At 35.5% G+C, this 27380-nt stretch overlaps 4 protein-coding genes across 11 annotated transcripts; 3 read left to right on the top strand and 1 right to left on the bottom strand.

Moving 5' to 3' along the window:
• Window positions 1-31: 31 nt before the first annotated feature.
• LOC114878183 (phosphotriesterase-related protein) lies at window positions 32-6683 on the top strand. 2 transcript variants are annotated; one of them, XM_029191683.2, is made up of 8 exons: window positions 32-1024; window positions 1334-1437; window positions 1676-1835; window positions 3745-3935; window positions 4084-4242; window positions 4343-4507; window positions 4722-4942; window positions 6108-6683. In XM_029191683.2, exons 2-8 carry the CDS (start codon window positions 1407-1409, stop codon window positions 6237-6239), a joined length of 1059 nt encoding a protein of 352 aa, XP_029047516.1. In that variant the 5' UTR covers window positions 32-1024; window positions 1334-1406; the 3' UTR covers window positions 6240-6683. The 2 variants fall into 2 exon arrangements, with proteins under 2 accessions (XP_029047516.1, XP_046142005.1); XM_046286049.1 differs by having other exon boundaries at window positions 32-1105.
• A 105-nt stretch (window positions 6684-6788) lies between these two features.
• Window positions 6789-9703, top strand: LOC114878184 (ras-related protein Rab-38-like). 2 transcript variants are annotated; one of them, XM_029191685.2, is made up of 6 exons: window positions 6789-7423; window positions 8021-8053; window positions 8398-8494; window positions 8961-9017; window positions 9091-9335; window positions 9466-9703. In XM_029191685.2, the coding sequence occupies exons 1-6, from the start codon at window positions 7336-7338 to the stop codon at window positions 9588-9590; spliced, it is 645 nt and encodes a 214-aa protein (XP_029047518.1). In that variant the 5' UTR covers window positions 6789-7335; the 3' UTR covers window positions 9591-9703. The 2 variants fall into 2 exon arrangements, with proteins under 2 accessions (XP_029047518.1, XP_029047517.1); XM_029191684.2 differs by having other exon boundaries at window positions 6789-7438.
• Window positions 9704-11154: 1451 nt separating this feature from the next.
• Window positions 11155-18243, bottom strand: LOC114878194 (G-protein coupled receptor moody). Of its 5 annotated transcripts, none has more exons than XR_003789711.2 (10): window positions 17783-18243; window positions 14712-14840; window positions 14489-14629; window positions 14212-14382; window positions 14004-14131; window positions 13780-13933; window positions 13479-13678; window positions 13180-13368; window positions 12607-12718; window positions 12055-12142 (listed from the first exon to the last, which is right to left on the bottom strand). XR_003789711.2 is itself a non-coding variant. In XM_029191708.2 (9 exons), exons 2-9 carry the CDS (start codon window positions 14774-14776, stop codon window positions 12051-12053), a joined length of 1140 nt encoding a protein of 379 aa, XP_029047541.1. In that variant the 5' UTR covers window positions 14777-14840; window positions 17783-18243; the 3' UTR covers window positions 11155-12050. The 5 variants fall into 5 exon arrangements, 3 of the variants coding, with proteins under 3 accessions (XP_029047541.1, XP_029047542.1, XP_046142274.1); XR_006829543.1 differs by having other exon boundaries at window positions 12093-12142; window positions 12603-12718; XM_029191708.2 differs by lacking the exon at window positions 12607-12718 and having other exon boundaries at window positions 11155-12142.
• Window positions 18244-19678: 1435 nt separating this feature from the next.
• Window positions 19679-26133, top strand: LOC114878181 (G-protein coupled receptor moody). Of its 2 annotated transcripts, XM_029191680.2 has the most exons (6): window positions 19679-20028; window positions 21226-21435; window positions 23635-23873; window positions 24719-25040; window positions 25183-25867; window positions 25941-26133. In XM_029191680.2, coding segments are annotated over exons 2-6 (1458 nt in total). In that variant the 5' UTR covers window positions 19679-20028; the 3' UTR covers window positions 25943-26133. The 2 variants fall into 2 exon arrangements, with proteins under 2 accessions (XP_029047513.1, XP_029047512.1); XM_029191679.2 differs by having other exon boundaries at window positions 25183-26133.
• The last annotated feature ends 1247 nt before the right edge of the window (window positions 26134-27380 follow it).

Raw genomic sequence — 27380 nt, 5'->3', positions numbered from 1 at the left:
CTCCTCTTTTATCACATAGTTTGACAATCTTTTTTTTGATTATCATTCAAATGTTTTCTTTCTTTCCTTCTTTATAATATATCTACTTTTTCGTTTGGGCGATTCAATAAATTTCTGCTATAGACTTTATTTGAGACCCCCTTGTTCATCGAATTATTTCATACTGCATGCGACCAAAAATCTCTGTATCATTGCACAATGTTCATGAAAATACTAAATGCGTTAACGTGTTACCAGAAATTATACTTAGATTTGTATTATTCTCTTGGTAGAATGATAACGTTGCAAGAAATTGTTTTATCGGGAAGGTAGCATTTTATATTGCATAAGAAAGGAAAGAAAAAGATGATGAAAAGAACAAAGACGAAATGGCTGATTTAAAATTTTATGTGTGTATATATATACGGTATATATTTTTTCTTTAATTAAAGCGTATTTTAACTGTTCAAACTTTATATATTGTTTATAAGGATTTATTTCCTTATGGGTATTTAACACGTTCTTTGGTTTTACACTTGCTATGAAATTTCGAATAATTTTAATTTAATTTAAACTATAAATGATAATTTATTGATATTTGAAGAAATGAACAGGAGCTGTATCTTCTTTTAAGATTTCTGTGAGTAGAGAGATTAGAATTTTGCTTTTTGTCTTACAGAAAGTCTGGTCAGAGGTATTTAATCAGAGAAATGTGTATTTAATAAGGCTGATAAGTAGATTTTTAATAATTTTTTCCAAAGAATTGAATAATTATATGGGTTTAAGTAAAGATACGCTTTTTCTTTCTTTCATTTTACATCCTTGTTTTCTTTTTTTTTTTTTAGTTTAATGTTATTTATTTGAGCCATGTAAGTTTAATATTTCATAAATTGTTCAAATATCATTAGCACGATCTGTATTCATATTTTTGTTATGTAACTGTCGTTATCATGGATGCTATTTAAGTCAGTGTTTGCTAGATGGAAGTAAAAGTTGGACGTTTTGTGACGTTTCTGTGTGAATTGTAGTAATTAGGAAAAGAAATGTATTTATTTCCCTTTAAACTTTTCACTTTAATGTTTATTTCTTTTTTATAAGTTTTGATCATAAATACTGATTAATAAGTGTAATAGATATATTATATTTAATGCTTTTAACTGTATACTTGAGTGCAACATAGGCTTCTCAATTTCTTTTCAACCATAAAAGAGACTAATGTAAAATCTCCTGTCTATAGATAAAGAATATAAAGAAATAAAAAAGGGAATATTCGTTCTTCTGTGCTTGCCCTTAATTAAAGGAAGCCTAGGTTGCACGAGATTATATAAAGAGTAACAGGAGTGTTTTTATCAAGGATATCAAGTGTCAATATATCTTATAATTCTTTTCTGAAATATTAAGTGAAATTGAACGTACGCCTGTGAAATATGGAACGTGTATCTAATTGTGTACAAACTGGTAAGTATTTAATTCTGTAAATGAATAGTTATATATAACTTTTCTCCATTTAATTAAAAAGTAATATTGTAATATCGTAATTGTGTACACATAGCAATTGGGAACATTATTTAACAAATAATAAAGAGTTAATTTTTGTTTAAACATTGTACGAGCATCATTGTATTTTCCAATAGTATTGAAACTTTCGTTCTTTGAATAATTGTAGATATTTGATATTTCTTATTATTTTGCTTAGTGCTTGGTGAAAAAGATGCAAATAAGCTTGGTAGAACGCTTACGCACGAGCATCTGGCCTTATCTTTTACTTCTTTCTATGTTGAACCACCTAATCATTTAAAACGATTTCTTAATGATAAAATCGAGCTTCGAAATGTTGGAATTTTGAAACAGTATCCGTAAGTAGAAGAAATTCAATATATTCGTTTTTTACTATATTTTACTTGTACATACAATTCAGACACGATAAAATGATAGTGAACTCTTTAAAGGTAATACACTTTTGGGTGAACGTGAAAAGAAATTAAATAAATTTATTAGTTTCGAAACGTTTCATTCAACTATGCGGTATAGATATACAGGGTGTTAAAAAATACTCTGGAGATCTTTACACCGCTGGATAGATTACGAAAAATCGAAGTGAAAAGTTCTGTAGCATTTTTCGATGGGGTCAGTAGTTTAGCCACATTTCGTTGTTGAAAATTGAAAAATTGACCAATCAGCGCGCAGCTCGAGTGGCAAGACCCTCCTCTGCCGCCGGCGAGCCGCGCCGCTGAGCGTCACGCTTACGCATGCGCCGAGAGTCGAGTGGAGACGGAATTAATTAAATATTTAAATAATTCAAACGTTGTTTGCTATTGTAAAGATAGCAATTTTATCGTTTTTTGAATATGTTCGATATCAATATTTACTACAGGATACAGACGAAAATTGTACGTGTACAATTTATCAAACCGTTTAATAAATTGACACAACTGGGTATGACCCACTAATAGATTAAACAAACAAACAAACCACCAGGTGGACAAGGACAGGGCACGGTCACCGTGGAAATGAAATGTCCCGTGCCTGACCGTGTCGAAGAAAAAGCCTGTCCTTGAACAGGACAGGTGGCAGTGATGACATCAGGGATAATAGCAACCTACCAGGTGGATGAAAACATGGCCCGGTCACCGTGGAAATGAGATGTCCCGTTCCTGACCGTGGCTGAGGAAAAAGTCCTGTGCGCAGTCTCTGCAGGTTGAAAATGTCCTAACTGCTCGATCGGAGGTACAACGACGTGGATGCGTAATCCCTCACGCTTGCGTGGCGGATTACAGCTAAAAGGAAGCGTCATTGTGGCTATCGCTGGTATCCTGGAGTACCTGCAGGTATATACCTGAAGCGGTGAAAGGTGCCGGCGGCCCACACTAAAGGGAGAGGTTTTAGTGGGTAGTGTATCATCCCTTCTGGGTGGTACGAGTCCCCCCTTAGCCGAATAGTGCGACAGGGGGTCAACCGCGCGTACGTAAATGTATTTCCTCTTCCATAAACGAAAAAGAAAGATTAAGCAAGCAAACAAACAAACAAACAGAGAAATTATTATTTGCTCTCGGCGCATGCGTAAGCGCGACGCTTGTCAGCGGCGTGGCTCGTCGGCGGCAGAGGCGACTAGTCTCCTACCCCGCGGTTCTTGCCAGTCAAGCTGCGAGCTGATTGGTCAATTTTTCAATTTTCAACAGCGAAATGTGGCTAAACTACTGATCCCACCGAAAAATGCTACAGAACTTTTCACTTCGATTTTTCATGATCTATCCAGCGGTGTAGAAACCTTCAGGGTATTTTTTAACACCCTGTATGTAGGGATGATAAAGATAATGGGTATACTTCCGAAAGGCCCCATCACCCCAGGACAACCAAACTTCAGATTTATAGTAATTGAGGGACGAGAAATCGAATGAGACCATTTTCAGAACTGGCAAATAAACTGTCCTCGAGATATACAGGGTATTCTAAAAGTGCGGAAACCCCCTATTATCTTGATAAGAACGCATTTCCACGTAAAATGACTAATCCTAACCCTAACCCTAACCCTAACCCTAACCTAGGTTAGGTTAGTCATTTTCCGTAAAAATGCGTTCTTATCGAGGTAATAGGGAGTTTCCGCACTTTTAGAATACCCTGTATATCTCGAGAACGGTTTATTTGCCAGTTCTGAAAATGGTCTCATTCGATTTCTCGTCCCTCAATTACTATAAATCTGAAGTTTGGTTGTCCTGGGATGATGGGGCCTTTCGGAAGTTTCCCCAAGATAATTGTTATTTACAGTTACAGTAGTTTGTATAATTTAACGTTTAACGATACGGATACAATTGATGCTATTTTGGAAGATGTGAAGTTATATCGCGAATTTGGCGGTGGTAGCATCGTAGAAAATAGCAATTACGGTTTGAATCGTGATATTCCAATGATGAAAAGAGTTAGCAAAGAAAGTGGAGTTAACGTGATCGCTGGAACAGGTATATTTTCATTTGTGAAAGTCAGTCTTCTATTTTTTTATTAAGCATAATAATGTAAAGTAAAATGATCAGAAACATGTCAATAATACATTCGATTCGTTTCTTTCTTATTCTATTCCTTTTCTTCTTTATTATTGACAAACGAAAGGCTATTACGTTGCTGCTACTCAAAATGCAAGTGATCTGAATTTATCCAAAGAAGAAATGTACAATATAATGTTGAAAGAGATGACCGTTGGTTGCGAACAATGTCCCGACGTGAAAACAGGATTTATCGGAGAAGTTGGAAGTACTTGGCCGATCGAAGGTTAACTTTTGTTACGTTTCATCGTATAGCACTTATTTTTGATAAAACATGAAAATGTTTCTATAATTTTGTTTTCTTTTTCGTTTATTTCTTCGAACAGAGTTTGAGAAAAGAGCAATCAAAGCAACAGGAGAACTTCAAGCGCAATTAAAATGTCCCGTTAGTTTTCATCCTGGAAGAAATTGTGCGGCACCCTACGAAATAATGAGGCTTTATCAAGAAGCAGGCGGTGATGGCAGTAAAGCGATTCTCTCTCATTTAGATCGTACGTTTCATTGAGCGATTTCAAAAGAAATTCTTCCTGTGAAAGGAAATCAATCAGAGGGGGGCGTCAAGTAAAAAGTAGATAAAAATTAGCTTTATTTCAAGAAATAGAGCCGACGCAGAACGGCTATTATTTCGTTAAAGTTAACACGACGCTCCTGAAAGAAATTTAACTATTATATTCAAGAAAATTGTTTGAAATGTATCATTGATAGGAACTATTCGTGACGAACAACAGCTTTTGGAGTTTGCCGACACGACGAAATGTTATTGTCAGTTTGATCTATTTGGAACTGAATGTTCCTTTTATCAGTTGAATCCACTGATCGATATGCAATCGGATGCACAACGTATAGATCGCGTAAAACTTCTTCGGGATGATGGAAAATTAAATCGCGTGCTTCTCAGTCAGGATATTCATACTAAGCACAGATTGGTATGTATATTCAATTGAAGAAATCCAATGCATAAGTATGTATACGTTACGGTAAATATAACAAACTGGTGATTATGTATAATTGCCGGTTATTATATATAATCACCATTAAATTTGGTAAATATGATAAATTATTGAATTAACCGGCGAGTTTATATAATTCCCAACTCGTAATGGTCAGTGTGATAAATATCTTGACTGATTGAGTCAGTAGAATAGAGCGCAGTTTTTTGAGTAGTTACTAGTCAGAAGGATAGTTTTTCGTTGGACACTATATAACAATATTTTACAATTTACAATTAAAAATTCAATAAATGGTTATTTTAAGTCACATGGATGATTAGATGCATTTTTCGAAATAATGTTTATTATGTATCCTTTAACAGAAAATATAAATGAATAAATGTTATAGTAATTATTATCGTTGGTAAATATTTAGATTAACGTACCCACCTTCAATCGCCTCGGGTTGAGTAGAAGATAAAATATTAAACTTATTATTATTATTATTAAAACTATATATAGATGTGATAGGTTAGGTCAGGCCACATGGTCCCAGCGTGTTCGTCAGAGGTCCCGGGGCCCTTCTTCAAGCCCAGTGCAGGCCACCGTGGGGGTTTTAGCAGGTAAGAATCCTGCACTACCCTCGGCCCCTCCCCAGGGGGGCCGCGGGTGTCTTGTAGATTTCCCCCACGCAAAAAAATGGCCACATACTTAAATCCGGTCGCCGCAAGACGGCCGGCAACGCTTTCCTAAAATAATAGTGTTATTTAAATAATAACTGGATTCAGTGACTACAGGATCTGTAGTCACTGCCGGATTTAAATATATTATTTAACCTAACCTAATACATCAATAATATTCACTTCTAATTGAGTTTTAATGGACATTTTCACCTTAATTTTTACAAATCGTAGCAGCTGCACTAACTGGATGAATTTTGTTAAAGTTATGGACTTCTATCACATTCGCCATTATAAGTTGGGAATTATATAAACTCGTCGGTTAATTTGATAAATATTCAACAATTTATCATATTTACCAAATTTAATGGTAATTATATAATAACCGACAATTATACAGAATCACCGGATTAATCACATTTACCGTAACATATACATAGGGTATTCTAATTCAACAGCTTTCACCATTTTTCTTTTTTTAGATAAAATTTGGTGGTCATGGATTTTCTCACATATTAAATAACGTTTTACCAAAAATGATACTAAAAGGTTTTACTCAAGAAGAAATTGATACGTTAACGATTCATAATCCAAAGACATGGTTGTCATTTTAATGATCTCTTATCGTTAATAAAGAGCGTCAAGAGTGTTTTAAATCTTATTTTACATTTTACACTTTTGTAAATATCGGCTCATTAAATATAAAACTCGCAAACTATAAATCAACTTTTTTAGTCAACAGAAATAATATATATTATCAATCACTTTACTGGCGACGTGTCAATATTATTAAAATAGATTAAATTCTATTCAAATATAGTAAAAATTATTTTATGATCAATATAAAAATAAAAATTTTGATCGATTTATTTTCCCTAAGTTGATTAAAATATGAAATTGCAACGCTAATTTCTTAGTTTTACAAGAAATGAAGTACATTTTGAACAGAAAATAATAATCTATGTATTACTTTTCATCGTCGTAGGTATATCAACAGACGATTTATGAATATATACATGTATTACCTATATGATAACTATTGTATGTATATCAAATTATACAGTCTCATGTTTATTTTTTATACATTCCACGCACACAAACCCCTCCTATCTCCTTTTTCTTACGTTATCATTGTGTTATCGTCAATCGTTCAATTAACTTTGAAATTTTGAAGGCAACCAAATGTAAGAAAAGTAATGAAAAACACTTTGAATAAATTAACGTACTATGTGTATACGTGAAACCGGTGCGATGGATTAATTACGTACATTGAACAACACTTGTGTGCCAGAGGCAGATTAAACGTCGTTAACGTATGTGTACAGATATAACGTTGTAACGTTCCAAACTTAGAAGAAATCGTATCTGCCGACAATCAATAGCCCAAGTATCGAATTCAGATGAAAATCTACGCAACAAAAGTAAGAATAAAGTGGAAGAAGGGAAAGTTTCAAGTAAGACGACTTGGCCATATTTGACCCAGTGTTTACCACGAATATTGGAGGATAGATAGCAAGAGAGTGATATATGGGGAACCGAGGGGGAATAAGAGGAGGTGACACGAGTCACAAGTCGACCTCAGAGGTCGAGCCTTTTGTCCCGGTTTACACTGACAGTTTACTAACGAACAACAAGTAGCGGTAAAGCGGCAGTTGCTATACAATATACAAACGTTAAATAACTCTTGAAGAAATAAGAAGAAGAGGAAGAATGAATTCAAGAAAACCGAGGAGAGACTCGGACGTTCTATTGTCGAAATTTGGTCACAAGGAGCTTCTCTTCAAGTTCCTCGTTATCGGTGATTATGGCGTGGGTGCGTCCAGGCTGTTTTAAATAAAATTTCCTATTCAAAACATTCGTCATCGTCAACTACGTGAATCGTGTGAATCGTTTTCACGTACATAAGTATTTAAATATATATAAAGTGCAAAGTGTCACTTTTCAACTCGAGAACTACTGAGGTTAGAGATACACTCTATACGTCGTTAGAAAGGTCTTGAAACTAATTCAAAACCGTTGGCCGGATTGAAAAATTACAGGGGTTTCCATTTCCTGTAGAAAGTCTATGGGTCGCACGTTTTAGCTGCGCGCGCATGCCCCCAACAGTACGTAATGTCTTTGAAAAGGGTTGTGTTGGTACTATACGGCGCATGCGCGGCTAACAGTAGTTTTTTCAGACTTTGATGATCTATATTTCAAAAACCGCGAATTTTCCGGGGGACTAGGGGCCCGCGAGAGACGAACGGGTCGTACCTAGTACATATATAGTAACTGACCATTCATCGTTTCACCGGCTTTTTATTTTTACAATTGAGTATTGTACATCAGTTTGTCATCCGACTTGTCGAAAGTTGACTTTGCATAATAATAATAATTCTCTGTTTACTCTTTTCAGGGAAAACTGCGCTAGTTAGAAGATATACAGAAGGTACTAGTATTTTTTCAAAGATCATTGAATTAACATTTGAAAAGTGAAATTTGCTCGATAGAAGAATGTTTTAATAAGAAAGACACGTAATAAGTATAAAAGTTGTTTGATTCATTTTCAGCCTCATCTACACCTGTAGTAATTAACGAACAGAAATAATCTCTCCTCTATTTTTATTCCTGACCTGATTTGATTAATCTCTTTCAAACGAATCGCTCTTGACGTAAAAGAAAACACGTTATCTTTATAAATGAAACGTTAAAGAGAAAAGAAAAATTTTCTTTTAATTATCGCAATCGTTTTGTGATTAAACGAGTAAATTTTTTTTTCTTCTTTGTTTACAGGAAAATTTACGTCGAATTACAAAATTACCATAGGAGCGGATTTTGCGATAAAAACGCTCGATTGGGATCCGCATACTAAAATCAATCTACAATTATGGTACATGTATATTATGGAAAAATAATTTTTACGATACTCGGGTATACAGGGTGTCCCAGAAAGAGTGTTAGTCCTTTAAGGGGGTGGTAGCTGGGGTGATATTGAACAACATTTTTCTTTGCGAAAACGTTGTTTTAAGCTTCATTTTTAAATTATTAAGGAAAAACACTGGCTCAGGGACGGCACCCTTAACTACGAAAACTGGGCTTGACCTGACAAGGAGACCTCACAGCAGTTGGGTCATCGATTTTGATATAACTTTTTCTGGTGAATCTTGATGAAATATAAGTTGACCCGTGTTTGGCTGTTTTCGTCAATACTCAATATTTAAAGAGATATTTAATATTTTAATTCTCTGATATCCTTAAGTATTAAATTGAGTCCCGAACGAACACTTTCGACACCCTGCTAGTACGTACCTATGTATTTGGATAGTATAATAAATTATTTTGAACTGATAATTTAGGGATGTAGCTGGTCATGAGAGATTCGGATATATGACAAGGGTTTATTATAAATACGCGTGAGTACTTACATATTTAATAAATATAGCATTTCTATTCTTGTAAATTAATAGCTTTCTATATAATTTTCAGAGTGGCTGCTGCTTTGGTTTTCGACATTTCACGGATAGCAACCTTTCAATCAATTAAAAAATGGTTGTTCGATCTCCGAGAAAAAGTTACACTTCCAGATGGTTCTAATATACCTGTGGTTCTTTTGGCAAACAAATGTGATATACCTTGCCCTGTAGTTCCGACTGAACAAATTGCTAGATTTTGTAAAGAGAATAATATCGGTGCTTGGTATATAACTTCTGCTAAAGAAAATACAAATGTTGGTATGTATTAGAATTTTGAAACCTTAGAATTTTAGAAAGTTACCTACGATTCAAGATACAAAATCTTTTCCTACTCTAAGTTTTACAGAATTTACAATGTATACAACTTTTTATTTTCAATTTGTTATAGATGTAGCGATGCGGTATTTAGTAGAAAATGTTCTTAAAACTAAAATCGACGGAGGAATGCGAGATTCCGTCAGACTGCGGAACAAACCTATGATTCGAGAGAAGAACGGATGTTGCAAATCATAAACGTTTCTTTTCGTTTTCCTTTCTTATTCTTCTTCTTCATTTATTCCAATAACTAAAGTAACTAAAATAATTTTTATTAAAAAATACACGCACAAAAGACTTTCTATGTTTAACTATTCATCTTAGCGTATTTATTTATCGCGTTTCAGAGTTAAACAAAATTGATTTTAACAAAATTATCAAATTTTTATACGTGGAACTGAGACTGTACCTTCTTTTATATAGAAAAATTAACTAAAATAAAATAATTTTTAACAAAAACTACAACTGACTTCGAAATGCACTAAAAAGTATGAAATAATTTCTACTTCATTTATACAAATACCCAACAGCTATTAATAAAACCTATTTACTCGTTAAATAGTATACTAAATACATTTCAACCTTTTCGGAGGCGGCGCAAAATTAAAAACTTTTCTTCTACTAGGAAGATCCTAGTTCAGGCGTCGGCAACCTATCAAATCGTTATTGGCAGCATCGTATATTCGGGTATTTTTAATTTTGCAACAGGGATCATCGCGGAAATATGTATCTCTTATTAAATGCGAAAGGTTTCATCGGTCCATTTCGTGCAAAGTAACACCAAGGAATAGGGTTTTGGTTATAACAATAGTTATTAACAATAACAAATTGCATAACTTTTTGCAAGTGAGATATCTCCTATCAGATGTGAAAGGTTTCATCGCAATCGGTACACTCACAATCAGTCCCATCGAAGTTGTCGCAGTGAAGTTGGCGCACAAACACATTTACGCCGCGTCGGTGAGTCGATAGGTGAGGTGCATCGGCTCACCGACGCGGCGTGAATGTGTTAGTGCGCCAACTTCACTGCGACAACTTCGATGGGACTGAGTGTATGTATGTATGTACACTGAGTTGCATTGAACTTGTCGCAGTGAAGTTGGCTACAAATCGGCTCACCAACGCTGCGTGAATGCGTTAGTGAATTTTTAACCAACTTCACTGCAACATACATACCTTGCAGAATATACAATATACATGTATAGAAACAGTAAAGAATCGGCGACTGCATGCTGACTGTTACACCGGTAGAGACACGTAGGCATACGTAGAATTCAATGTAGTAGTAACAATAGCTTTTCACGAATATCTTGGAAACTAAAGCTTTCCGTTAATTATGCATAATGAAAAAGTTGTTCAGCATCACGCCCCTGACAATATATTAAAAGGTCATTGAAATCGTCCAATCTTGAGATTAAAAACTTCCTGTATTCTGCAATAACAATGAAAAAATGAAAATTTTTTTTTAATGGGACCAATCAGAAGACATACCCTACAAGATGCAAAAGGTTTCGTTCCGATTGGTCCATCCATCTCGGAGTAATCGGTGAACACACACAGAAAAAAAACAAAAGAAAAAACATACTGATCGAATTGAATACCCTCCTCCTTTTCGAAGTCGGTTAAAAAAGGAAAAAAAGTGTGACTTCGTTTATTCCTAAGAACACAAGATACACCTATAATACTATCTTCGCTTATGAATTAATTTAAAAGAATATTAAATAAATATGAAACGATTTCATAACTCCAAACTATGAACGTCTTCAACAATCGATATATAATTTATTTTTTTATGTACATATGCATTTTACTGTTTAACCTTTGGTAGAATGTCGAACCTAGACTCTACACCAGTGGCGGTTCGCGTATAGGCACTGTGGAACTGCAGAACCCCCTATTTCCACTTGATATTATCGATAATATTTAATATAATGAGTCCTTTTTTCTTTAATTCTTTCTTTATACTTGTACAATATATAATCCTTAAGCTTAATGTCAGTAACCATCCCCTAGTTTATGAAAAAGATACAAAAATCTTTGTGTGGAACTATGCGCTTCACAGTTCCAGTGGCGTGGCGTCTGACTGTGCGCGCATGCGCACATAGGAAGCTGCGCGCGAGGCTGCGCGGGAGAGAGAGAGCACTGAAGCTCCCGCAGTGCCGGTTTTTTAAAACAAAGACTAACAATTTTCTGGAGCAGCACCTCCACTAATTTTAGCTACGAGCCGCCACTGCTCTAGACTCTAAAGGATTAAATAATACTTTAACGTTTAATTTGTCTATCGACAAATAGTGATTCGTTGCTCGAGTATGTTTGAAAATTTACAAAAACGTCTTGTACAAACATTTTCTATACCTACACGATAAAATTCTCTTATATTATTATACAACCCTTAATTCGACAAATAATTTATACAATACTTTTAGTCATACCTGTAAATTACTGAGAGATGAATCTAAGAGCATAGCTCTGCTGTGCCTCACTAACGATAAGATTAATGTTTATTTTATTATATTTACATTCATATTTTTGGTTTTCTCCCAACTGCTTATCAGTCATTGTCTTTCTTTCTTTTTTCCTTCCTTCATACTTTAGCCATTGGTTATAATTTTGATACATATTATTTATTGCATGTTTGGGCAGTGGTTATTCGAATATTCAGAGACCTTCCTCGAACTGAGAATTTCTTACAGGATTCATCGCGATGGATACCGTCGACACCATGGTCCTACTAAAATCCTTCGAATAATCTGAAAATGAAATTATACAAAACGGTGAATAATTTATAATACAAGTTCTCCTTCGAACGCGTGCTTAAAGAATCGATGAGTCGCATATTAGCAAGCAGGAAATTGTTAACGAGGAAAATCCGGCTAAATCGGATGATTCATCATTATAATTAGCTTACTATCAGGATACACCTTTTATTCTGCTGTCGTTTGAAATCAAACTTTAAATAGAAATAAATTACAATTCTTTTCATAAATCAGAATACATTTCAATTAAAAAAGTTTCTTTCATTTATTTCTGTTAAAATATTAGATATTGTAAAATTAATAAATATACAATTCTCATTGTATTTTTGAATCATTCCTTTTTCTTTTTATAATAACTTTGTAATTTTTCTCCAGATAATATATGTTTAATTTTACCTTCTGAAATCGACTGACGATATTAAATAGATATTTAAAAAATAAATTTATTTTATACCAACACAGTGAATCGAATGATAGAATGTTTCAACACCTTGCACAGTCTTATGGAAACGTATAATACATATATTAACATTTATCTATTCCAATTTGATCTAGTGACAGGATTGAAAACTGTAACAAAAAAAAAAGAAAAATAATCAGAGATAATCCTCCCGAGTACACTGAATGGACATTTACAAAAGAATAGAAAATAAAACAAAACAATAAGCAAGTACAGAAAATGAATTAAAAGCATAGAATATCGTGGAATAAGCTATTTCACTTTAAATATCAAATAAAAAATTATTTTAACATAAATATCTCGTGATAAAAGAAAAAAAAATGTAGATGAGGTTGCACATACTACAGCAGAAGTAAGGGTTCCTACAGAATTAGTAAAATGTTAAAGTGTTAAAATGTTACGTTTGTCGAGAACATGGATATGCCGGCGATGGCGAAGGTGTTACACGATTACATTCTTAGAAAGCAGCGAATTTGTGCCCTTAACTTACGAAGTGAGCCAAGTGTGGTCGCTTAACTCGCGTTCGATCAGAGCTTGGTGAGCGTTACCGCGCGACGGTGCTCGAAGTTACCTTGGCCGTAGTCCTGTTGATGTTGTTGTCCCGGCGCGCTGCTACCGTAAGGCGTTAAACTGGTCCTTATCCGTGAACAACTAATCACACCGGCGTACGCTTGTCTGTACTGTTTGTTCATGATCACGTAAATTATTGGATTCACGCAGGAGGCAAAGTACAATAGTAGGTAGCCCAAAACGTGAAACTCTAAACGACAAATACTCGGTGGTTATTATTATTCAATTAATTTTGGACTTGAATTGAAACGGCAACGTATCAAGATGATATAAAATATTATGTAGTTGGAGATACGTTACCTGGATATTTAACTTCCACGTCGATAACCTTAACAATAGTAATCGGGAAATAACAAGCAACAAAGCTGAGAAAAATGGCAAGGACCATCTTTGTGATTCGCCATTCGCTGCGTCTTTGTTTAATCTCTCTGACGTCTCTTCTCGGTGTATGGGGCGATTTGATCGTAGGGGTTGCGTGTTTTCGCATTCTTGACTCCGATCTATCAATTATCAGGATTAAGTAAAATAATTAAAAATCGAAAAAATAAATTACGATAAATGGAACTGCCGTATGATTAATATGTATAGTATATCAAATAACCTGTGCACCACCCAGAATATTTTGGTATAGCATCCAACGATTATAACGCAAGGTATCACAAAACCCATCACAAAAAGGAATGTTTTCGACGTGTGACCATTGTTATCCTTCACTATGGAACAAGTTTCAAGGTTTGAATCGTAGTCAAATCTGCCTAAAGATGAAGAAAACAACAGATAAATGGTTTTAATATTTCTTCGCTTTTCTTTTCGATTCAATCTTACCCCAAACTCCTAACAGGGTGGGTACTTGCATTCCATAAGAGAAAATCCAACAGAATACTATCATGAAAGCTATCCAATATTTTTTATAAACTTTACTATATAAACCGTGATGAGCTATCATGATATACCTGAAACAAATCATTTATATCAAATATTCATAAAACAATACGAAAGAAAGTATTAAAACGGAAAGAAATTGAATGAACACCTGTTGATAGTTATGGCTGCAACAGACAGAAGACTCACTCCAACGTTTCCGTACCTTAAGAAAGGTACAAGGACACAAAGAAATCGTACGTTCGCCCAACTCGCGTCCACGAACCTAATGGAATCGAATGGCAACACTAGAAGGCAGAATACAAAGTCCGCCACGCAGAGGCTGCAATATAATAGAAAAAGGAAAAGAGAAAAAATTACTCCTTTTATGATTGTTGCATTTTTGTAGAAAATTGATGAGGTAGAGCATCTTCAACGAGATAAATTACCTTATAATAAAAGCTGCGGCAACGTTACGAACTTTCGGGTATTTGCATAAAGCAACGATAGTGAGTAAATTACCGGCGAGGCCAACGATCATGATTATAATGGCAACTACAGCTGCAAATGTCCTTAGCTGCTTCGGAAACCTGCAAAATAATAAATAACGATACAAGTCTTTTTTTGCTCCGTAATATTTCAAAGTTTTCAAGTTAATCATCCGAATTTCACCTGGATAGTTCGCCATCGATGATCGTGCTTTCCGCATCGTTCTCGGAAGTGGTTAAATTCTCCATTTCGATGATGACGAATCTTTTTTATTGGTTCCCAGTGATTCATTCAGATTTCCACTTCCGATGGCTGAAACAAAAAAGACAGGATAAGCGGGTAAACGAAGATATCGATGAAGAAATGATATCCTCGATGCAGGCTATGTTGGATTTGATGATAAACTAGGGTCAAACTGTGGTGCATTAACCTCGATTGAGCTTAATTAAGAGAAATTAACGGATACCCGGTACTAGGCGTCCCCTGTAACAAAAAACTCGTCAAAAGTGATGGGAGACATGGGAGACATGGGAAGCAGCGCATTATGGGATGATGTCGCCTCGTTTGCCCTATCTCTTCTTTTCACACTCAACTCTTTGTTCAGTTATCTTCTTGAATATATGCTTTGCGACACCAGCTGTCTTTTTTTTAAAATTTTTTTACTATAATTCTACTATTAATACTATTTGACACACTTATAAAATCACTTATAACTATTATAATAAAATAAACATCATTTATATTCCTTCTTAATTATTCTTACAATTAGTTGTAGTATTTTTCAAATGACAATAAATTTCATATTTACCATTTGTTGTTCGACTTTTTAATGATAATAACAACGACAACAACCTATAGATATAATTTTGTTATAATTTGCAGAGCCGGCCCTGGGCCTAAGCAGACGATTTTGCGTCATCAAGAAGAGTAATGTTTACTTGAATGTTAATCGATGTAAATGCAAAACTAAATTAGTTATACAAGCTTTAACGTTAATTTTATAAATTTCATTTAAGGTACTTTTTATTATGTCATATATGTGAAGGGGCTCCGAAATCTCACGGCCGGCCCTGATAATTTGTAGTTACATTTTTTAATAAATGAATAAAGGAAAGGAAAAATTAAAAGCAGCTTGTTCGACTAATAATAAGTGATACATCACATGGATGTAATACTGACCCATAATCGTATTAATGACGCGTAAAGCGTCAAGGGTGAATCCAACTGTGTTCTCGTAGCAACGAAATAAATTAATAGTCCTTTTTATCGATACCATACTAACGAGCAGTTGGGTAATTCAATCAGAGAAACATAAGGCGGTACATCTAGTAGAAAACGTGGATTTCATCGCATAAAAGTATACGATATCACGTGAGAGAGGACGTATAAAATAGGCTAACATCATATAAGATAAGAAAATGATAATAACGCTAATCGAAAACCGGATACGTCAGATTCTCATCTTTCAATCTACCAAGTAATCTTTCTTTCGTATAAATGATAATCTTATTTTCTGATAACAGTCCTATGGAAGATTATCAATGATACTCTTCTGTTCTTCCTCTTGACATAGAGTGTTTGAAAGAAATCAGATCAGATCAGATCAGATGCAAAATCTGTTTTATGTGGAATTTTGGAATAAGATAATTTTTATGTGAAAAAATAATATTTGAAATGAATTTCATTCCATGCCACCTGTTTGTTCATTTTATACAAAATAGATTTTGAACATGCTTGTTGCAAGCATTAACAAGTACATGAGAGTTGGGTCGCGGGCCGCGGCCCGCGGGAGCTCGTCCGAACCTGCCCGACTTTATCCGACCTGGCCCGAAATAGTCGGGCTACTCAACTGCGCGCATGCATCGGACGCCCGCCCGAGTCCGCCCGATTTTTTCCGAACCAACCCGAATAAATCGGGCTACCCGACTACACGTATGTATCGGACACCCGCCCGAGTCCGCCCGCAATATCGTGTACCCGCACATCCCTAGTACCTATTGTTGCAGTTTGAACGATGCATCCTGGAGTATGACAAAACCTTCGAGAGACGTGTCACGTCGTCTTTCATAGAATCCAATGTGAACGTCTGACGTCACCGAATGATTTCCGAGTTAATCACACGGCGAATGTCAATGAATGACTCAACCTGACTCACAGTGAAAGTTCCTAAGCCCTAAGCCAATTCGCGGCACTATGCACCGATCGACTTGCCACTTCGTTGTGTACATAATGTACTTTTACCATCTTTTACGATCTCTTGGTGCTTTCATTCATAGAAACAATGATAACGATTGTCTTTTTCTTTTTACTTGATAGCAAATTTGTTTATTATTAATAACTCGTTGAGTACTCTTAAACAACTTACGACTTATTATTAATAAAGGGTTAATATACCGAGGTAGGAGGCAATGGACAATAGACTGATTTTGAAAATGCAACAATTTTTTGTTATAATTCAACATTCCCACCAGTTTCCAAGAATTCTAGATTGACTTTAATCAAGTGTACATAGTGTCAATTATTTCGGACACTAATAATAGTGTCTATTTGCTATGAACACTTCAACGTGGGTTTTTCTGAGGATTACAAGAGACTTATGCAAATGGACAGATTAGACACACCGAATAAGATGAGAGTAAATAAGATACAATACATCAACCCTTTTCCACTCATTTAAATAACTATTTGAGCCATTGAAAAACTTGTACCAGTTGGAGCTGCAACTTTATTAACCAATTTGTATAATGAACATTACGATAAAATGAAATAAAATAAAATAAGATAAAGGAGCGCGTTTCTTGCCACTTTCCAAACATTCAAGGAAAAACGAAACGTAATAACGTACTTTCACAACAGCTAAAAGCAATCGTTAACGCGAAACGTCCAATCACGCGATATCGCGTGCTCTCAAGATCCGGTGGCTCTTAGTAGATATACATAATTCTTAATTCCCAGCCACGAGACACGAGACACCACGTGTTACATGCATTCGACTCCGCCGAGAAACGTTCGGCGTCGTACGAAAGCCATGTGAACATTTTTTGCTTTCATCTTGGCATCGGTCGTCGAGATAATGCTCGTTCTCGAGAACCAACACTCGACACTTGACAAAAGTGAAATAAAAATGCATGTCAAATGCGCCCGATCCTTGTTCCTGTTTCGTTTGAAATAAAAGTATGTACCTAACGGTGTCATTTGTATGAGAAGAATGCGTGGATGGAATAAATGATATGCCATTTTTGTTTTCGACTTACCGCATTAATTCCTTTCACGATTCATTCGTCATTGCGTGTCGTGACCACCGGGACATCAGCGATAGAGGAAAACACGGGAAAATTGTACTTTCGAATCCTCTTGACTTTTGACTCATCGAATGATACTCCAAACGCTTCGATACGTACAGGTCAGTTTTATTGCACAAAATTCACCGAATTTACAATGATCGTATTAAGCAAAAAACCGTCACTTCGAATACGTTTAACGAGGCGCACTTTTCCTTCATTTTCACGTTGACGGTTTCGATCACGGTTTCTTTTTAACGAATCGATTTTTAATTTTCAGTTTCCTGATACTCCGGTCGTTGATGTCGATATCGATAACGATCCAAGGAGAAACATCAATATTCCCAAGCAAATCGAACCGTAACGCGAAACGATTCGACAACAATCCATGCTTCACCGTCGCCGTGACTAGACTGCCTTACCGCGTTAGTTCTGGGCCCGGCGGTTGCCGAAGGGAGGGGAGTCAGCCCGCGGAACTGGACGAATAGACACGAACGTAAACTCGCGCATGCGCAATAACGTAAACGTCGGCTCACAGGGGCGCGCGGTAAGACCCAAACGAATTTGAAAGTACATACATACTTTTTTAATTAATTACACTTCAAATTATCATCGATGTGAACTATGCTTTCCGCCAAGGTCATTGTTAATATTTAAAATAATGTTTTATTCAACAGAAAATTAATACTTTTTTATTTTGCTATTGAATTTTGAAAATGTTGAAAATTTTGAATTAGATTAGTTATAAATCGTTGTGAAATTTCAAAACCAAAGGAACAAGGAAAAGAAAAAGAAGAAAGAAAAAAAGAAAAAAGAAACAAGAAGAGGTACGGTGCCACTTCCGATTTATTAAGGGCGCGGTGTACGCTCTTCCTGTATGGACGCTTGTATCCAGCTGCTGCTTACTCCCCTTCTACGGTGTACAGTAGCTTGGTAACGAAATGTAATTATTTTTAAAAAGGATGTAGGGACCGTTCGTGTTTCCAGCGTCGTTCAAATCGAGCGTAGGTGCTTGAAGAGTAAGTGACCGGGGATATGTCCGATCGCTGTTTCTATAAATCATTCTCTGCGTGCAATCGTACACCTACAGTCTGTTTCAAATTGAAAGTTGTCGTTAAAAATTGACTACTTGGATCTTTTCTCAAAAGGTCCATCGGATTCTTTCACATCGCACGATTGATTCTCAAATCCTTGAACCTCTGACAGAATTTCATGACAAAAAAGTATGATGCAATACCATTTATACTACATCAATTTTAAGGTTAAACTTTTCAAGAAAATGAATATACGAATGATTGTTATTTCAAAAGCAAAGAAAGCGTTTTCCGTTACTTTCGTTACTTTTAAAGTGAACAACTGACAATGAGCGAAACAAATGTTTGCATAGAGCATAATTATAGCTGCTGAGAGACTGGTAATGCATTCTAAGCATAAATGCATCCGCAGTGTGGCATGTTAAACGTCGTTTGTCAAGCGAGTTCACTGATTTCATCATGGAAGGTTTTACCGCCCTCGGATTTTCTTAACGACGCTTGAACAACGAAACAGAGCCATTATAATTCGCATTAAGAAATCTGTTAGCCAATAGTACAAGGAATGTTAATAGTTTCATTTATATGAAGAGCGTAAATGAAAGTAAAATAAAAGAAAAGATGCAAGTGGTTATTCAAATGTGAAATGTATTATAATGAAATGTGTATTTCTACGTGAACTCGATATAGTTCTGTTAAAACCGATAAAATAGATTTCCTGAGGTTCTCTTGTTGACCAAGAACAGTATATTCACGCTTGCGCTCTCTTTAAATTTGGAAAACTAATTTCCACGAGTGAATTCGGTGCTCCAGTCAGTCGACTTGCGGAATTAGTTAGTTTCGGAGCAACGTTTCGTTCTTCTTTCGATTCTTTTAATTATTCAAACTTCTTCAATCACAATACAGTTCTCTTCCCTCCTTTTTTTTCTTCTTTTTCCTTTTCCGAAAAGTAAAGTACAATTCGACGCTTAATTAGTAATTTATTTGTCGCTTCGAAAAAAAGTAACAAAAAACAGAGAATATCTTATTTATTTTTGGAAATAACAAACTTTTTCAATTTTTCACAAGTTTTCCCCTGCAAGCAGATAGTGGAGTTATTAAGAGAAGAAAAGTGAAGGTATTAAGTGAAATTCCGTAAATGAGTCGCATCAATGAATCGAGGAGCAACAGTGTCTACTTCTCACGAAGGTAACGAACAAAACTTTCCCAACTGAAAGTATACATACAGTATAAGAGTTAAGCGTAGATGTGCACCATCGACGTGGACAACGATCAAAGAAATTGCAGTGAATCCATAATTTCCGAAGAATGCAATCAACAGAAGAGAGAAAAGAAGAAAATCAAAAGAGAAAAGTCAGAACACATAAGAAGATATATTGTACATAGAGTCTCTCGTTGAAGTTCACTTTCGCCCGAAAGAGTTTATCGTCTCGAGTTACGAAAATAGATTTCTGTCTTCCTCTTCGACGCCCTGCGGTGAAAAAATAAAAGAATTTCCGATGCATTTTCGCGGTCTGCAAATAAAGGTGAAAGGTGAAAGCAACGTACGGATGAGAATCGAGAAAAAATACTGAAATGAAATGAGAATTTTAAGCCAAATGAAAGTTTTTCTCCTCTCGTAACATTCTATGAATATCCAAGAGTATGTAAACGTTTGAATAATGAAAATATCATGGAATATGGCAACGAATCTACTCGATATCGGATGAAAGAAGTTGAATTATTTCGATTCGGAACGATGGCACTGACATTTTCAATTTTTCTTAATTGCTAATCTCGTACGTGCTCGCTCATAGCGATTCCTCCATACACGTGATAATTGTTCCAAGTATTTTAAGAAGCATTTCAAGTATATTTTGAAAGTTATGCTTATTCGTGGCATGATAGAAGGAAATTGGTATTTACCACGTGTAAAGCGAGGCGCGGTCAGAAGGATTAAGTTGGTTCAGATATTTGAATAATTAGAACTAGTCAATATATCTATTCAACAGTACTGTTACCTATATATTTCAATACTAGATTGATTCCTTCCCACAGACCAATATATCTATTCAGTAGTATTGTTATATATTTGTTTCAATATTAGATTAATTATACCATATCGATCCCTTCCCACAGACCAATATACCTACTCAATAGTAGAAGTAGAGCGAGATTCGCTCTAAAGCCAACCCCGGACAGGCCGGAAATGGCACAAAAAAAAATTTGTTTTCGGCCATTCGTTGAGATAACTCTTACCGTTTGGCCTGTACAAAAGTGACAGAAAGTCTAAATGCTTTATACCCCTTCTCAAGATTTTCAAATGAAATTTCGTGACTCGTCTCCGCCAGTTTTTTACGCTCCTGCGCAAAACGACACCTGTCTTGTCTACCATGCTGTTCGCAGATGGAGTACTGGATGGCGAGCAACGAGACCGGTCACAATGCCAGAGAAGAGACAATCCAGGAGGTCCTCAAACACCCCGGATCGGCTATCCTTTTCCTCGGTTATCCACCATGGCTTTTACACTTTGCCGCCAGCTGTTGCATACTATTCATGCTTGTCGGTATTCCTGGAAATCTCTTCACCATTATTGCCCTCCTTAGAACTAAAAAGGTCAGCATAACATTATTATATTTTCCATTCCTTTTCTTTTTTATTTTCTTCACTTTCACCCAATCTGCATGCTACGATACGTCTGTTGCTAATGTTTTACTGAAAAATCAATATAACTTTCTGTTTTGCAAATAAAAGCTTTGAAATATTTTTACGCGGAACGAGATAGATTACACGCCGCGTCGTGGTTGCTTGAGTTTCTAGTGCAACCAGCTTCTTGGGATTTAATTCTAATACTAAACAATAGCTGAATAAGTGGTTTACCTTGAATTTCGAATTTCTACAATAACTAATAATTTAAATTAAATTTAATTAAAAAAAAAACAAGATATCATTAAAATTGAATAACATTTAATTTCTAAATATCTATTAATAATTTAATTCCACAAAAAAATATTATATATTTAGCTCTCTTAATTTCGAAAAATTTTTTAATTAATCCTGATAAAACTTTACTTTATTTATAAAAATCTTAAAATTTCATTTACATTACTATTTCTATAAACAAATGTATTATTTCTTAAAATCTACTATAACTCTTTATTTTTATAAAACTTCTTTCTAAAATAATTTTCATTTTCAATTAAAAATCTTTATTTAATTAATTATATTGGATGTACTCGCACAAACAACGTTTAATTGTAGAAAAACTAAATTTATGGAATTTTACATTTCTGCAAAACGCATGATATAGTACAAGTTACAGACACACAGATATTTATCTTTTGAAAAAGTATATTTACCGTTCGCTCGTCTGATAACTGATAAGTTGTTCTTTCACCATGATACCTCGCACGATTTCATTTCTCACAAATCCAGGCTTTCGATTCCGACGTTGCTCGTTGAGAAGTTAAGTTTGGAAATCTCATGCACAACTTTGTTTTCCTAAATTTCAAAGATCCAACAAACATATTCGTGCCAACTCCGATAGTTGATGCAATCGATGAACTAGAATTAAACCAGGAAGAAACATAATATCTTTGTGTTTTATTGCAAAATGGTGAATTTTGTTGATCAATACGAAATTTGAAATTCGAAATTCCGATCGATTTCACATTTCCATTTCCATTTCCATTCCCATTTCCATTTCATTTTATCATCGAAATTATATTTCTAATTAAATCTATTGCTAACAGTGTAGTACATTATAATAAATTTGTTAATAAAGAGATATGTACTGTGCACCGATGAACAAAAGTCTCGCGGGACGACATAGGGGCAAGAGGGGATACTACTAGAGGTGTGCGAGTACTCGAATTTCGAGTCGAACAATGATCGGTCGGTCGAGCCGAGTCGAGCTACTCGAAATCGACGAACTACTCGAAAAAATCGAACTACTCAAATATTCGAGCCCTCGTAAATCGAAGTTTCACAAGGGCTCGAATATTCGAGTAGTTCGATTTTTTCGAATAGCTCGCTTTTATATCAAACAGTTCGTCGATTTCGAGTAGCCCGGCAAATTCAAGCGATCGACTCGGCTCGAACAATCGAAGCGAGTTCAGCTCGGCTTGTAAATTACGAGTACTCGCACACCTCTAGATACTACGCACACATCGACTGACTCCCTAGTTTTAAACGAGCTTGATTAGTAGATGTGATCACTTCGACCAATCATACGTCACGACCGAAAGTACGTGTGAGCTGAGATGGGGCGCAACCAATCGGACTGCGGCCTTTTTATGAAACTTCTGTTCATCGGTGCACAGTAGCTACTATGGGAGCCTGTAGGTAGGCAACCAAACTTGCATTCCTGTATATCAAACTGCATGCCTTACAGGATTAGGTGTTAAAAAAGAATATAAGTATTGTTCACCGATCACAAGAAGTCCCATGAGAATAACGTAATCTGATTGGTCCCATCCCACCTCAACTCACACGTACTTTCAGTCCCAACGTATGATTGGTCAAAGCGGTCTACTATTTAGATTCGTGTAAAACTAGGGGGTTAGTCGATGTTCTTGGTAGACGCGAGACTTTTTGTGATCTGTATATAGTACTTATTTATTTAAAATTAGAATTGAAAATGAAATTGAAATTGACATTGACATTGAAGTGTGTAATTATACAGTAAGTAGAATAGCTTTTCTTTTTTTTTTTCGTTGTTTTAATTTTTACAATTGAATATACGTGGCAAAGTTTATAAAAATAATTGAAAATAATTATTATGATATATTTACCGTGTTAATTATCATTTGACAGCTAAGGAATGCAACAGCGATCTTCATAATCAACCTATCCATCTCAGATTTAATGTTCTGCTGTTTCAATCTTCCTCTGGCTACATCAACATTCTGGCATAGTTCTTGGAATCATGGAGCACTCTTGTGTCAATTATTTCCTTTATTAAGATACGGCCTGGTAGCGGTCAGCCTCTTCACAATATTATCAATCACAATTAATCGTTACGTTATGATAGGTCATCCGAAACTTTATCGTACGTAAGTAGCTAAACTTATTCGAAATTATTCGAATAATTACAATTTATAATGGTTAGTCGAATATACACTGGTGAAATTAATTCTGGACACTTTGCATAAAAATATTCTTTATTTCATATTTCTGCAGTAAATGTATATTCTGCTATGCTAAATTGATACCGTAATATTTTTACTGTTATCTATAATGTTTATACTTAATATTTTCACATGATTTGGTTTGTAAATGTTTTAAAATTGTAATTTAAAAAAATCTAAGCTGTGTTGTTATTTTTGTTTTTACACCTGGCAACACGAAACGACGGATGGTGTGAAATAGCCAATCACAGGATGAAAGGATATCCAACGAAATATTTTTTTTGTTGGAATTGTAATTTTTAATTACAGGGCCGGCATTGGGGGGGGGGGGGGGGGCAATCGTCCAGGGCGCTAGATCTGTAGGGGGCGCTGCGGCCCGGTGTTCCTAGTATTTATACATTTATATCCGTTTAGATTAGTAAAGCTGCTACGTAGTTTAACAATGTTTACAATCTAACTACAGATTCATCGTTTCATCTTATTACCGTGTCTTTTTTTCTTAAAACTTTTGAGCCCCTGAATGGGCGCCAAGATAATCTTGCCCAGGGCGCCAATATTGCTAAAACCGGCACTGGCTGTAAATGGTCTCTTTACTGATTTTTTTATATAAGCGACGCCCTAATATTAGAAAGCAATGATTAGAATATAAAATATAAATGATTATATATTAAATAATTTGAATCAATGCGAAATTTAAGTGAAAATTTAAAAGTGTCCAGAATTAATTCCACTAGTGTATGCATGTATAATATAGCAGCTGTTATTTTCAGAGTATATAAAGGAAAGTATTTAATTCCAATGGTTCTGAGTACATGGATAATCGCGTTTGGTGTACTGATCGTAACATGGTTTGGTAGCTGGGGTCGTTTCGGATTGGACATAGCAATCGGTTCCTGTTCCATTCTTCCAGATGCGAACGGTCGAAGTCCAAAGGAATTTCTTTTCGTCGTTGCTTTTCTCATACCTTGCATCGCTATCGTTGTTTGTTACGCAAGAATCTTTTGTATCGTTCGGAAAGCAGCATTTAGAAGTAGGAAACCACATGTTACCGCCGATAATATCAATACCGACGTTATCGATATCAGTCAGGAGGTAAAAATGATCATTTTTAATATTTGTCGTTGAACATTGCAAATTTATTCACCTTACTATGATACTATTCTATCCTGTACACTATACACTATACACAAATATAAAGTGATTCGTTTCCATATGTCCGTGTTATTTGTTACAGCGACGATCTGCGTCGGGTAGAAAGCAAGAAGAAGTTCCGTCAGCATTCAAATCAAATTACACATCAACTGTTCCCTATATCAATGATGTTTGCTTGAAACAGCCGACTACGTCAAATCAATTGAATAATTCTGTAAACGAGGAAGAATCGAAAGTGCAACAACATTCGTCGAATTATACAGAAAAGAAGGAAAGAGAATTTTTGAAAAATGATGAAAATGTTTTGGAAAAAATTGATGATATACCATACGCGGATGAACGTTGCGATGAAAGCGAAGTAATGGAAAGTGAAATTTTCGCGATTAACAATAAAATGAAAGAATCGTTTGGTAAGAGGGGAAATAAATTGGAAAGAATAGCGAGTAGAGCTTCGTTTATAATCGAGTCAAGCATTTGGGTTGAAAGGCTGGAAAGCTCGAGAACAAACTCCCCTGATCGTTTAACGAAAAAACAAGCTACGATTATTCCAAGGGAATCAACATTTAAGAGTGTAAGAAGACGGAAAAAGCATGACGGTCCAGTAAAGATGAGTAACAAAGATAGAAAGCTGTTGAAAATGATTCTTGTGATATTTTCATCGTTTCTCATTTGTTATTTACCGATCACTATTACGAAAACCTTTAAAGATGCTATCGATTGGAGAGGATTAAATATAGCTAGCTATATATTAATTTATTTAACCACTTGTATAAATCCTGTTGTTTACGTGGTAATGAGCTCCGAGTACAGAAGTGCTTATAAAAATGTGTTATTTTGCAGAAATGAAGTTAGGAAAGAGGCTCGGAAATCGTTGGAATAAAAAAAGACAGCAGCCTTTTCATTTTATTTCAGCTACTATGTATGTATGTATGGTATGTCCCTACGTATACCGCAGTTCGCTAGAGTCCATAACTGCGAAAAGACCAATTTTGGTTCTTCGCGCATCTCCAGTACGCATCTTCGCCCTGATTGGCGATACTCCCAAACGAAGTGGAAAGCGATTAGCAGAGAGCTCGCTGCGTTCCCCCACCATCTTCCAACCTGCGCGTCGCAGTTATGGACTCTGGTGAACTACGGTATATATCATTTAATTAGTATAGGCAAGTATGATGAAATAGTATTTATGTTACCACATCAATTGATGTAATTGCTTCGAATTTGAAGAAAATTACTAGATAGAGAGCTCATTAATATTCTTCGTTAATATTAAATAATTAGGATTTGAATCGGCACATTCCATAACTAAAGCTATTGGTAATTTCATGTATGTATTTAGAGATATATGTATACACAGCTGATAAGCGCACAATACTTTGTTAACTTAACAGATCTCATAAACAATGCGATCTGATTGTAACGTTGAGAATGTTGAAAATATAGAATATATTACTCATTTCTAATTACAAACTAATTTATAAGTTAATTACGTATTATTTTGTAATAATCCTTAAAAACATGAATAACAAGACGCACTTAAATAAAATGTTATTTAACAGTAACAACGACAACGACAATAACAATAACCATAACAATAACAGAAAACACTATATACAAACTAGTAAAATTGTTTACAAAATAAGCGAAAAATTATTTATCATCAGATAGTAAAGAGAACTGAAAAAAAAAGAAAACTGTATATACGTAATTTACAAACTGCTTTTAACAATCTATTTCAATACTTTGTGATCTCAACTAAATAAATTTCAACAGATCGAGCAACTTATATATTATTATTGTATTGTATACATTGTCTTACGTCGCCACTAAGTTTTGAGCGAAGACCGAAGACCAATGACCGTAGATCTGTGCTCAATTATACGCATGTATGCATACTGAGTTCCATCGAAGTTGTCGCACTGAAGTTGGCGCACTAACACATTCACGCCGCGTCGGTGAGCCGATGCACCGCGCCGATCGGCTCACCGACGCGGCGTGAATGTATTAGTGCGCCAACTTCAGTGCGACAAGTTCGATGGAACTCAGGGTACATACATTAGGGATGGCGAGTACCCGATATTAAGGGCTCGGACGCGCTCGCAAAAGATCGGGCGGGCTCGGGTGGGTATCCGATAAATGGGTGCAGTCGAGTAGTTCAACTATTTCGTGTCAGGTCGGATAAAGTCGGGCAGGTTCGGATGAGCTCTCGCGGGCCGCGGCACGTAACCCAACTCCCAATTGCAACTCCCATTGTATGTTCAAAATCTATTTTGTATAAAATGA

This window comes from Osmia bicornis, chromosome 6 (genome assembly GCF_907164935.1).
Source record: "Osmia bicornis bicornis chromosome 6, iOsmBic2.1, whole genome shotgun sequence".
NCBI lineage: Eukaryota > Metazoa > Arthropoda > Insecta > Hymenoptera > Megachilidae > Osmia > Osmia bicornis.
This window is presented reverse-complemented; position numbering and strand designations above follow the sequence as displayed.